The 13537-nt window shown below is 39.3% G+C and overlaps 1 protein-coding gene across 2 annotated transcripts in view; it reads right to left on the bottom strand.

The window, feature by feature from the left end:
• OCA2 (OCA2 melanosomal transmembrane protein) overlaps positions 1-13537 on the bottom strand; it is a 190232-nt gene that overhangs the window by 40480 nt on the left and 136215 nt on the right. For both annotated transcript variants that reach the window (XM_086609846.1, XM_086609852.1), the window contains exon 22: positions 2643-2736. In XM_086609846.1, the coding sequence (XP_086465972.1) occupies positions 2643-2736 (94 nt within the window). The remainder of the gene's footprint in view (positions 1-2642; positions 2737-13537) is intronic.

Raw genomic sequence — 13537 nt, 5'->3', positions numbered from 1 at the left:
GACTCTTGATCCAGGGAAGCAGGCAATTAGATGTGGTTCTGAAGGGGGACCTTCCCCAGAATGCTAGATTTCTGACAGACTATGGCATCCATAGTCATTCAGGTATGCACCCCTCGGTACACAATTTCTCCTGCTGAAGGCAGCCCAGATAGAAGCACACCAAGCTGGTCAGACCACCACCTTTGAGGAGAGTTATCGCACTCGGCCACCTTTGTCTCTGGTTGAGCAGCAGAATAGCATTGTACAACACAGCAACTGGGCTGCCACTGCTCCCTTAAAAAGGAGAACAGGAACCTCGAACCGCACCAAGCGCCACTGCGCAAAACACACATGAGAAAGGTCATGAGCCCATCAGCCTAGTTCTTGCCTTCCCATTTCTCTCTCTACATCATCATGATGCCTTGCACCACTAGACACCCACAGATTTCAGAGCCTCTTCATCCCTGTTGTGTCAAGGTGTACTCAGCAGACATGCTTAGCAACCCTGCCCAGAGTTCCTCTTCAGACCACCATGTCAAAATACGGTTTGCAGAAAAGCTGCTTCTAGCAAAGGCACCTCTTAAACATAGTTACATAATTTTGGCTCAACATGTAGGTAGGGAGGAAGGGTAAGGGAATTAGTCTATTGTGCTGTATGACCTGAGACATGTCATGGGTTTCCTGCACAGAGACACTTGAGAAGGAAAAAGCAACACTGGCCTAGGTTGCACTGAAGACACCTTAGCAAAAGTCAGGTAGCAGAGTGCCATCGTCTCCCCACACATAGTATTCATGATTTTCCCTGGTGACTCACAGGGGTTTGAAAGATGAAAGAGTAACAATCTGCGTCTTTAGGGAACCTGACAGTGCAGGGTGAATGGTTAGACTCGATGATCTTGAGGGTCTCTTCCAACCAGATGATTCTATGATTCTATACTGGCAGAAGCACTGCAGAGGACCCTCAATAGGGAAATGAAACCTTATGAGTGATCCTGAGCAAACGGGAGAAATGCAGAAAAATCACTTCATGCTTTGAGACAATCTTCATTAAAAAAAGTAAGCAAGATCAAAATCCTCAAGGGATAGATATAATACCTCTTAATGCCAGAAGAAGCCTCATAAAATATTGAATTTGGGCACATTCAACTGAAACAAATATTTTCCTAAAACAAATTATGAAGGAGATCATGATCTGTCCACTCAGTGATTGACAAGAAGCCAGCAAAAGTGGGGGTTTATGTTCTTTGTGGTCTTCCTGCGACCACTCTCAATTCAGTTCTCAAATCTTTGCTCACAGTGGCTACAGCTTTCCCTAGTAATAATTTCCAGTGAAAGTACATGTATAGAAGGTAATTTCAGAACATCTCTGTATTGTCTTCAATCTTCTCAAAGAATACATTCCAGTCAACACTGCTGAAGAGACTAGTCAGGCTTTACATTCTTATTTCTGCTTAGATAGTCGGTATCGTGGCAAATTGTTAATGTTGAACACAAGTTAAATACCCAAATGACAAGCTGAACATCTGTGAAACATGAACAGAACAATCCACAAGCCCATTATTGCTGTATTGATATCTTTTTTGTACAAGGGATTGACTTCCAAGAAGTCTATTAGTCATCACTGTATACTAGGTAAGACTGTACTGCAGTCTCAAAGGTCCTGACAACTAAGACTTTGATTTGATAGGCATTCCATTCTGTCTTTCTAGAACATTCCATCAAAAGACTATGGGTGAAGAGACAAACTGTGCTATGAGCAGCATGTGCTCATAGAAAGAATTTTAGAAAGAACAGTTCAGACCATGTTTTTTTAGGGTTATTGTTGGCTCTGCTCCAAACACTCCTGTATGATTAATCATATTAATTACACAGGTTTGAAGGCTTTGAGGTAAACAATAAAATGAAAATCTGATAGAGCTGAGAAGCTAAAATAAACAATGTAAACAAAAAAAAAAAAATGAAAAAAGTATTGGCGTGAACATAACAATATACTTTGCCCTAAATATACAGAAAAATAAACAAAGAATTATGTTTTAATTAAATCAACTACACTTTAAACTTTAGCTTCATGTCTAGTCCTATATTTTCTAGTTTCCTATTCCTTTTCCATTTACAACTTTCAACCACAGTCTCAAAACCTGGAGGTGTTTAGAAAAACATTAAACTGTTGTATGCATTAGGAACATTAAGTACACCTTGTTCCTTAAAAACCTGCTGATGAATAACCTGCAGAGGAACTTCCATTATTAAACAATAATTATTAATTAAACAATTGTTAGACAGCAGCTTCAGCTGTTACAAGCTGCTCATCGCACCTTCACTCAGGGCTGATAAGCAGCTGGTCAAAAAAAGTAACTGCTTTTAGATAACTAGGTTTATTCATGGGATCATGGAGTAAAGTTCTACTCAGTCTAAGGTGGGACATCTGAGGTTTTGTTTTTCTTGGGGTTCCTTTCTGCTCCCACCACCTTTATGTATTCTATCCACAGTATGTAAAAATAAAACAATCTGCCCTCCACTCCCATCTCAGTTGCCAAAAACAAATTAGGAACACAGATTTATTTTATAGACCCTTTCTCCAGATTTTCTCCTTGGAGGATCTATTGTTTGCCTAGAGAAAAAGAAAAGATTACAGATTTAAGGTGACAAGTTTAAAATTGTACCTGAAAAACTCCATGAAAGAGAAGCCATAACCATGCTGTTCAGCAATTCCTGCACAAACAACATTCGCAGATGCTCCAATCAATGTTCCATTACCTGCAGTTCAGAAAACAAATACCGGTTTATAGTTGTGCTCTGTTTCTTACCTTTCCTCCATTTATTCTGTGCTAAAGCCCTAAGATGTACTAGTTAGAAAAGAAAAATCAATTTCTGTTGTATAGGCTTGAAAAGAAACATAGACAGTATCTCCACATCCTATAAATAACTTCACTCTTTGAAAGACAAGCCTGGTATCATTCTGATTCTACATAAGCCAGAAAAATATCTAAGGAATGTAACACCAATCTAGAAGTTGTCAAAATGACACCAGAGACTTGCATTCTAATAAACTTGCTGATTTTTGGTTTTACATACAAGAAGGTGCCATCAGATGAGCTGAAAATAAAGGATGAGATAGTTTGAGGATGCTAAGAAAAAAGGATGCCTTTTTCCTTACACAAACTTGATATTGATAAATTAGTGTATTTTTTATAGAGAAGGTAACTAATTACTAAGATTTTATTTCTTTTTAACAGAAATTTAAAACACAATAGATGACACGATAGAGGGGAATGGCTCTGTTCACATCTCTCTGCTAAGGCGAAAGAATCACCACAGATATAAAGTTTGCTTACCGAACCACAATAGTTCATTAATACACGAAGGAACATAAATTTATTCAATGAACTTCACAAAGTTACAAAATTACATTATACAAGTCCTCTTAGAAAAGGAACACACCAAAGGAAAATATAATGCACATCTATCCTCTTGGAAGAGCTACATACATCACCTAAGCCTTTTCCAGTAACTAATTTATTCCTGTGTTTTCTCTAAACTTTCAACAATCTGTCAATGCAGAAAAGTCAGAGCTCAGAAAGACCAACCCATTTTCTATAGCTTTCCCATGAGTCATATCTCAGACTCAGAAGAAATGCTATATACTTCTCTTCCACAAAGCAGATGTCTTCAGCAAATGTTTCTGATCTAAGGCACGACTCAGGAAGTGACAGTGACTCCTACATTCTATTCCTTAACTGAAGTTTTAAACAAAAGAGGTGGCAATCTAGGGGAAATTTTTTTATACTATGGCAGGTTATCTCTTTTGCTATACATCACTACATTAACAATCCATTATTCTAATCACAAATCTTCCTTTGCTTCCATTAGCATATAGTTACTCTTCTCATTTTGGCCCTGTTAAACATTACTGCTCAGAGGACACTCTTCTGGTTTGGCTTTGAGAGAAACAGATCAGAAGACTTTTAATGCTCCAGTTAATTATTTTGACTTAGTAAATGTTTCAGGTCACCAAAGAATAAGTCAGAATAAAGGTAGAAATATTATTCCCCTAAGTATTCATACATCATACCCATATGGCCTTCTGTACCTGAAAGGGTACATAAGAGAAGATTTCTAAAAATATTCTTTAAAAATCATAGCACACTCTTATATTCAAATAAAATAAAGCAATAGAATTCAGAAGTAAGGAAAAGGAGAAAAAAGATGTGATGTGGAAGGAACATTGGAGGAAGATCTTCCTCTTCTAATAGGAAAAAGGGTAGGAGAAAGAACTTGATAGTGATAATTTTGATCCCAGTTTCAATTCAAAGTCATACCAGTGTCAGTGGGTACTGAGATACAGGTTTTTGACTGGTCATTCTAGGGACAGAGCAACCACTTTGACAAACAACTAAACCACAAAAAGGCACTCAGGACTTTTTTATTTTTTAAGGTTGATTTCAAGAAAGCCAAAGCTTTCCAAGAAAAAGCCCTTGTGTGGGCCTGATTTTTGCAATTGAGTCCCAAGAGAAAATATGACTTTTATTTACTCCAGCATGGTCAATCATTATCAGCACAAAATAGGCAGAAAACAGATATCCGTCCTGGAGTAGAGATCTGAACATGGGTAACTGTAATCCCAGGTGAAACAACACCTAAACAACAAACAACAAACCTAAACAACCTAAGCAACACCTGTTAAGAACAGGAGACTGGTTTTGTTTTCTCATCAGCAGCCTCAAACAGCTCTTGAGCTGATCCCACTATGGAACAGGAAAGAAGCTGAAATCTTGCAGACAATGTGCGATGAGAAAAGCATTCTCCCTAATCCCTGCAAACCCAAATAGATATTTTATTTCATATATTTGATTGTTCCTTTTTTTTTTTTTAATTCCTATATTTTTCTGCTCACAGAAACCTTAAAAAATAACGTCTAGGGGCAGCACTGGTCATTATGAACGGCACAATTCATTCCCCTTGCCCTCCCTCTGCTTCAAAGTATATCTTAGTTACTTTAATGCACATTTAAATATATGAGATTCAACTTGGGACATCTGTGTTCCTGGTAGGCTCCAGCATGAAAAAGCCAAGACACAAAGAGTGTGGCTTAATGCAAAACCAGAACAAATGAATACAGCTGATGTTATTAGAGGAGTCAGGCAGGAACACTTAAGGAATTTTCAATTCCAAAACTAATCAGTAGTCTGCAGTCTCCAGATATTTCATAAGAGGTTTCTGCTCTACGTGTAGCACAATCAGACATTGCTGTCAGAATAATATTACTGTACACAAAGAATATAGCTCTGGCTTCAAATTAGAGAAACAGGACTGAAACTGCACTTGTCCCATGTCTGACTAGATGTAGTCAAGACCTCCAAACAGCACACGCTCTCCTATACTGTACATGGGCTATAGTAATGCCTTCACATAATGAAGTATTAAGGAAAGAGTTTCTGCTTCACCAGTGAATTGATTCCCCCAAGTAGATTTCACTTGAGGAGGAGTTGTCACCTTAAATGTTATCTGAAAGGAGCAGCATTTCTTTTTCATTTATTCAGAGCGTATATGCAGCTTAATTAGGTATTGGCTCAGCATGCTTCAGAGAACTACACTGAAATTAACAACAAAGGCAAACTTTTGTTTCTCTTCCCAGGAACATCTGTCTCCATGGCAGATGTAACTCAGTAGTGAAATAACAATACTGTGACCTCTGAATCACGGAAAACCCAAGACTAGGTTAATGCACATGGAAACCTACACGTTAAATTCATTCTGATTGAAGGATAAGCATTTTCTAAGACTTCACACAATCTTGACTTCACCTTCACATCATCTTCAATCTTAAAAATAATTACAATTAAAAAGCATAGCAAAGACTCTTACTTGCTTGTATGTATGCTCAAAATGTAATAACACACAGGTGAACTGTATCAAAGAATTACACTGTAAGAACCAATCTGGTTTGATTACTCCTATATTAACATTTTTCGATGTCTCTTATGTAACTTATCCTTTATCACAGGTAGATGGTTATTAAGAAGCTGGATTCATTACAATGAATTAAATATCATATTTCTAATATAAATAGTATGTGATATGTATCAGGTAAGCCATATATTTTATCCTGCATATCTATTCTGCTTGTTATTCTTGGTAGGCATTATTGTCAGTACTAACTATGCTTAATAACTCATTAACATGAAATCAAGAAAGATATTTTTCTTAATGCAAAAAAAAAATTCTCACCTTGAAGTGTGATCATAGAAAGATACAGACATGCCACTTAAAGAGCTCCTGCCGCCTAGGCTACAAAGAAGAAAGCCATAGAGGAATCTTCATGGATCATGCTGATTTTTCCACAAACCTGCTCTAGCTTTGCGCAATCATTGCAGAAGCACAGTAGAAAGTCTTCTACTGTTTCTGTCCAGAAAAGATGACATAAAAGTATCTTTCTGATATTTCTCAAGGCGAATTACTTTGCATATCCTTAGGAAATGTGAAATCAACTCAAAGTATAAGAATGTATTCAACAGTTTTAGTTCATAAGAATAAAACTATCAAGAAAGATCCAAAACCCACATATTAAAACGTGTCTTTGCATCTCCAGCTAACTTAGAGGTACAAGCAGGAAGGTGTTGCCAAGATTCGTTAAGTCTGATTTGATATTTGCAGTATCCACCATCCCTGTTTCTTCCAGCCACCACCTTCCATTTGTAGCTACTTCTCAACCCAACTCCTTCAGAGACTGCCAAATTCAAACCCAGAACCTGCACTCCACACATAATGCACCTCCCTTGGGCTCAGACACAGAGTTTGCACAGGTGACTATAATCTGCAATGCACTGTAAATCAATACTGAGAGAACTGATTAAATTTACTAAAGGAAGGAGCTGAGAAACCAAAGAATTGTAACAAGAAAAGGGAGTGAGTTTGCATAAATAACATTTCCACTCACTTAAGCCTCCTTCTCAGCTGTTGATTTTTACTTGTCAGCAGCACATCTATTATATCTAAATACTGTTAGTTCTCAGGAGTCCCTTCAGTATTGCACCCTGAAGAGCAAGCGTAACCTTTGAGTTTGCTGCATTAACATGTTTGCTTGGAGAATCACCTTAAAGTGCCCAGCAGGATTAGTGTTTATTACTCAAAGCACTGAGAAATCAAAGGGAAGGGATTAACACTAAGTAAGCTATTTGGCCTAGCATGAGCAGCCTTCATAAACAGTAACTTCCTCCAATATAAAGGAGATGGTTCCTCATACAACAGAAGCTTAGTAGACAACTGCTTGCAGAAAAGTCTTGTTCTGTTGTGAGTATTACGGACCATTTCTCACGTGGTCTGACGGTGAATGAAAAGCTACACCTCTGCTTAACTGATAGCCCTTCTGCATTTTCCCTGTATCTCTGGCTAGCTATTACAGAAGTAAAAAGAATACCCTGTTGTTGCAGTTCGGGCTGGCTGGGAACTAACTCCACACATTCCCCAGGGGATGGGGAAGAGAATTAAAGGGGAAAAAGGAAAGAGATCCATGGGTTGAGATAAGAACAATTTACTACTAACACTATATGAATATATACATATGTATAATGATAATAACAGATAACGAAAAAGTGATGCACAGTGTGATTGTTCACCATCTGGTGACCAAGGCCTGTCCCATCCCAGACTAACAATCCCAAAAAAGTAAGTCCCAACATCACAATCCTGGACAAGCAAGAGGCCCAAAGAGAGAGAGAGAGCACTCCAAGAGTCTGAGAGTGAGAGCCCCAGAAGAGCCAAAGCCCTTCTTTTCAGTCAACCCTCATATATACTCTATATACTGGGCATGACACTGCATGATATGGAATACTTATTGGCCAGTTTGGCCCTTAATCCTAAATCTGAGTTCAAATTAATAGGAGAGTTGTGTACCCTCTGTCCCGGCCATGCTCCTCCCTATCCCGTTGTGCTCCTGCACACTGGCAAGAACACAGCAGCTGAAAAGTCCCTGAGACCTCAGAGCCAACCATAAACATCAGTGTGCTGTCAGCGTTCTTCTCAGAGCAAGTCTCAGACTAAAACCAAAACACAGAGCTCTTCTAGCTGTTAAACAGAAGAACTAACTGTCCCAGTTGAAACCAAATAACCTTTTTTCATGTCAACACAAGCCCTGGAAACAGCCTTTCCCTGGCCTTGGACAGACAGTTTGACACAGGCACAGCTGTTTGCACTGTTTTGTCCCAGACAAGGGTTTTCACTCTGAAACCAGGAACTCACTACAGAATCATGAATTATTTTAGGGTAAGGATTCTCAGCCCTTCTTTTTACTGTAATTAAACTATCCCATTACTGTGTCAAAGCAAAACTTATTGAAGGAAGCCAGCTCCTTGCTTCCCATCTGTTTTTGAAAGAAAACTCTATCCAGTATGATACACTTTACATTGTTAAATATAGGTAGACTAATGTGCACAGCTTGCTTTCCATAGCAGATTCCATTTTGCTATTTAAAGCACAAACTGAGCAAATGTAACAAATCTGGCTGCAGAAGTGAATGCTGAATATTTACGGTTTTGAATAGTCTTACAGGAGACAGCCTTCATAGCTTTCAGAAATTTTGTTTTACACACAGCTAATCCAGATTTGCCTCATTAAACAAAATCATTTATATTCATTTGTTAAATGTATACAAGTCTTGAATATATTTTAATAATTTTTATGTGCAAAAATTAACAAGCCCTGGATATTCAAACTTTGCAGTCAATAAAGAGCTACAGAACCAAGGCCAATTAAACAATTAACAGTCCCTAAAATGACAAGGAGCATCAAGTTATAGGCAATAAGGGGGACAAGGCATGCGTGAACTCATTCAATATTGTTGCATGTTACAGATTGCAGTTGTATGATATCAACATTTTTAATTTTACTGATTTGGAAACATTTTGAATGGGATATTTCTGCACAAATACATACACATGGAGTTTACTGGAAAAAGAAAAGGAAAAAAAAAAAAGAACATTAATCAAAGTTTTGAGTTAACTTATCCAAAAAGTTCACTGAACTGTATTCAATCCAACACTTTTAATCAGGGGAACTTCACCGTTTTTATTACCACTACTATATCACTAGCAGGACAGTTACTGTAAGCATTGCACTATTGAATGCTCATTGCTTTCTTTTTTGCTAAGAGAGGAAAAGGTGAAATTTAAATTTGTTACTTTTCTACCAGAAGTGTGAAAGAAATAAGGCAGGTTGTTGAACATCCTGCATTTGTTACTTTAACAATGTAAAGAAATCTATAAACTCCTTTTAAATCCAGACAACTGTAAAAAAGACATAAAACCTTAGGTGATCGCTCAGGTCATCTCTCCCCTTGAAGTCAACTTGCCCAGTACAAGGGTAAAATAAACTAGTATAAAGAGGTGTAGTGTCAGCAGTGCACTCTGACACAGCATTCACTCATGTCCTGAAGCACATATTCAGGTAGGTTACATTTAAAGCCTTTAATGCTGCACACAAGCCCCAGCTTACACATACTTTTCTCTCTGATTTTTGATTTAGAGACTAAAACTGTATCAGCTCAATTTCACAGCTTCATATGTGGCACTATTAGGGACCAAATATTGAAAAATAGTTCCATGTATGGACAGCTGACATAAAATACATTATGCAACTTTTTCATAACTTCGAAGCTGAGCAAAATGGGACAATATTATTTAAAAAAAAAAAAAGTTATTTTAGAATATCATGCTGCTTGAAATTCAGATTCCAATATAATTCAAATTGACTTTTGAACCTATCTGTTATGTTTTGCTAAGGTTTAAGTGTCTTGTTTAAAACAGTTTCATAACTCCTGTTAGAGCCTCTCTTTGGTTTAGGTGTGCTAACTGCAACTGTGCTACATATATTTATTAATATATGTATAAATAACATCTAAAGCATCATTATAACTTTCTTCAGCATTGTAGAGAGCGTCTGATTCATCAATATGAATTAATACGAATATTGGAGATTGGGGGAGATTTTTCCACCTGTCTGCTGCAACACTCAAGATGCAGAAAAGGTGGTATTATCTGGAAAACGTCTGCAAGGAAGGAGAGTAGATAATCTAGTATTACCTTGTGCACTTAGGCATTTTGAAGTTTACTATAGCTTGTCTTGTTTTGTCTTACAGTCCAAGTGCTATCTGCTAACTGAATATATCTCTTCTGCTGACAGCTATACAGAGTCTATTTTCATATTGCAGCAACTCACCCATACAACCGAATGAGTTTGAATATTCTACATTATTCTGGAAAAAGAAGTGGCCAAGTCTTCTAGAAAAACCTTCTGTAATTTATCATAAAGAAATGCATGAAGCAAGTAAATAAAATAAAACAAAACTCCACATATGTTTTGTAGGAGTCTCCAATGTCATCTGTGATCATTATCCTATCTCAAATTTGCAGAACTATAGCATGGAGTTATTTTACACAGACTGAAAACCATTAATACAAGCATTTCAAATTCACCAGTAATGCAAGCATTATAACCAAGTGAGCTTGATGTTTGATAGAAATTATTTTTCTAAATCAATTGAAAATAGAATAGAATTCTACATATTACACATAGCTCTGTTCTCTTCCATTGTATAATCTTTCAGAACTTCATACCGAAAAAGCATGAAGATGGCCCAGAGCTTGAATGTCATGAAAGACCTAAAGAAAACAGCACTTAGATTTTTATAGAAGGTTACAGATTCTGCAGAAAACTGCAAGAGATCTCAAGTCACTCTCATTCCCTACAATACCACCCCCTGATTTGGTTTATGAGTTGTACATCCATAGACAAAATAATTATCTAAATCAGGGGTGTCTCACCCACAAGAAATAAAACTGAGCCCCAGGATTTCTCATCATTAAAAGACTCCAATGTCCTTCAGAAACAATAGAAACTTACAACATCGTTGTCCTGGTTATATTCGAGCTTGGGAAATATATCCTCTCCACTAAAACTTTTTTCCTACAGATTCAATTACACATTTTATGCAACAATTAAGTTCAAAACCAAAGTTGAATAGTGCTTCTCTTCAATAACTGCTATATTTTTATTCTATACATTCTGTTCTCGATAGACTTTTTGATTCTTTCAAGTTGAAAAGTGTTATACAAATTTGATCTATTGTAATTATAAAAGAACGTCTAAGGATCTACAGTTGTGGTTTTTTTCATATTATCAACTATTATATATTTTAATAAATTTTATGTTTTATTGAAGGCTATCACTTTTCCTTCATATTGCAAAGAAGGAATGTTAGTTTAGGAATAAAAACAGTATTTCTAGGTTTATAACTTCGCTGTATCTGAAGCGTTAAAACTAGTTTAGGATTTTATTGAACAGAATCAGCAGGAATAATAAATCAGCAATACTCCACTGTGCAAGGCCCCATCTGCATCAGGAACCAAAGGAGAGGTGCCAAGAGACAGAATAGCTATAACACTGGACCACTGAGAGAAATGCAACTGTTTAGCTAAGCTGTGGGTTTCACTCCTTTAATAGCTGTAATTAGCACAATGCTCTGAGGATAATGAATTTTATTCACACCTGGATTTTGACCCTGTAAGGTTAGAAGAAAAGAGCCAGCAACCTCCTCCTCCAACCTCCTTTCTTGAAGTATAGCCTACAACTGAGCTTGTGTGGCCAGAATCATAAAATCATAGAATCATAGAATGGTTAGGGTTGGAAAGGACCTCAAAGATCATCTAGTTCCAAACCCCCTGCCATGGGCAGGGACACCCTCCACTACACCAGGTTGCCCAAAGCCTCATCCAACCTGGCCTTGAACACTTCCAGGGATGGGGCATCTACAACTTCTCTGGGCAACCTGTGCCAGTGCCTCACCACCCTCTGAGTGAAAAATTTCTTCTTTATATCTAATCTAAATCTGCCCTCTTTCCATTTAAAGCCATTGTGCCTTGTCCTGTCACTACAGGCCCTTGTAAAAAGTCCCTCTCCAGCTTTCCTGTAGGCCCCCTTTAAGTACTGAAAGACTTCTATAAGATCAGCCCGGAGCCTTCTCTTCTCCAGGCTGAACAGCCCCAATTCTCTCAGCCTGTCTTCATAGCAGAGGTGTTCCAGCCCTCGGATCATCTTTGTGGCCCTCCTCTGGAGCCGCTCCAACAGCTCCATGTCCTTCTTCCGTTGAGGAATCCAGAGCTGAACGCAGTATTCCAGGTGGGGTCTCACGAGAGCAGAGTAGAGGGGCAGAATCACCTCCCTCGACCTGCTGGCCATGCTTCTTTTGATGCAGAACAGAATACGGTTGGCTTTTTGGGCTACCAGTGCACATTGCCAGCTCATGTTGAGCTTCTCATCCACCAGCACTCCCAAGTCCTTTTCCTCAGGGCTGCTCTCAATCCATTCTCCATCCAGCCTGTACTTGTGCTTGGGATTGCCCCACCCACATGCAGGACCTTGCACTTGGCCTTGTTGAACTTCATGAGGTTCTCACAGGCCCATCTCTCCAGCCTGTCAAGGTCCCTCTGGATGGCATCCCTTACCTCCAGCATGTCCTCAACACCGCACAATTTGGTGTCAACTGCAAACTTGCTGAGGGTGCACTCGATCCCACTGTCCATGTCACCAACAAAGATGTTAAATAGCACTGGCCCCAGTACTGACCCCTGAGGAACACCACTCATCACTGGCCTCCACTTGGACATTGAACTGTTGACCACAACTCTCTGAGTGTGACCATCCAGCCAATTCCTTATCCACTGAGTAATCCATCAGTCAAAACCATGTCTTTCGAGTTTAGAGATAAGGATGTCATGTGGAACAGTGTCAAATGCTTTGGATAAGTCCAGGTAGATGATGCTCTTCCCCTATCCATCAATGCTGTAACCTCATCATAGAAGGCCACCAAAGTAGTCAGGCAGGATTTGCCCTTAGTGAAGCCATGCTGGCTGTCACCAATCACCTCCTTATTTTCTCTGTACCTTAGCATAGTCATCATGAGGATCTGTTCCATGATCTTGCCGGGCACAGAGGTGAGACTGACTGGCCTGTAGTTCCCTGGGTCTTCTTTTTTCCCCTTTTTAAAGATGGGGGCTACATTTCCCCTTTTCCAATCAGTGGGAGCTTCACCAGACTGCCAGAACTTCTGAAATATGATGGATAGTGGCTTAGCAGCTTCATCTGCCAGTTCCCTCAGGACCCATGGATGCACCTCATCAGGTCCTGTCATGGTTTGATGGGGGGGGGGGTCCGGGTGGCAGAAGCTGCCCATCAGATCGGACTCCCATCCCCCTCGGGGCTTGAGCCAATCGGCGCCTCTGAGAATTGCCCTATTTATGTCGGGATAAAGGAACTGGAAAGGTGTGCCTTTGCCCAGGAGCAAGGAGAAGGGAGGGGGGCACGGCCCCCACTCCCGGTGCCCAGCCGGGCCGTCGGCCCAGGCTGGGCCGGTGCCCCCTCCCGTCGAGGATGGCCCCAACGGAGACGCTTGGGGAACTCGGGGAGAGCCCCGCTGCCGGGATGCCCACCGGGCCGAGTTCACCCAGAGAAGACTGAAATCTGAGACAAATGGCCACACCAATACTAAGGTCAGTGAAGATGGAAC

The sequence above is a fragment of the Tauraco erythrolophus genome, chromosome 1, assembly GCF_009769465.1.
Source record: "Tauraco erythrolophus isolate bTauEry1 chromosome 1, bTauEry1.pri, whole genome shotgun sequence".
Lineage (NCBI taxonomy): Eukaryota > Metazoa > Chordata > Aves > Musophagiformes > Musophagidae > Tauraco > Tauraco erythrolophus.
This window is presented reverse-complemented; position numbering and strand designations above follow the sequence as displayed.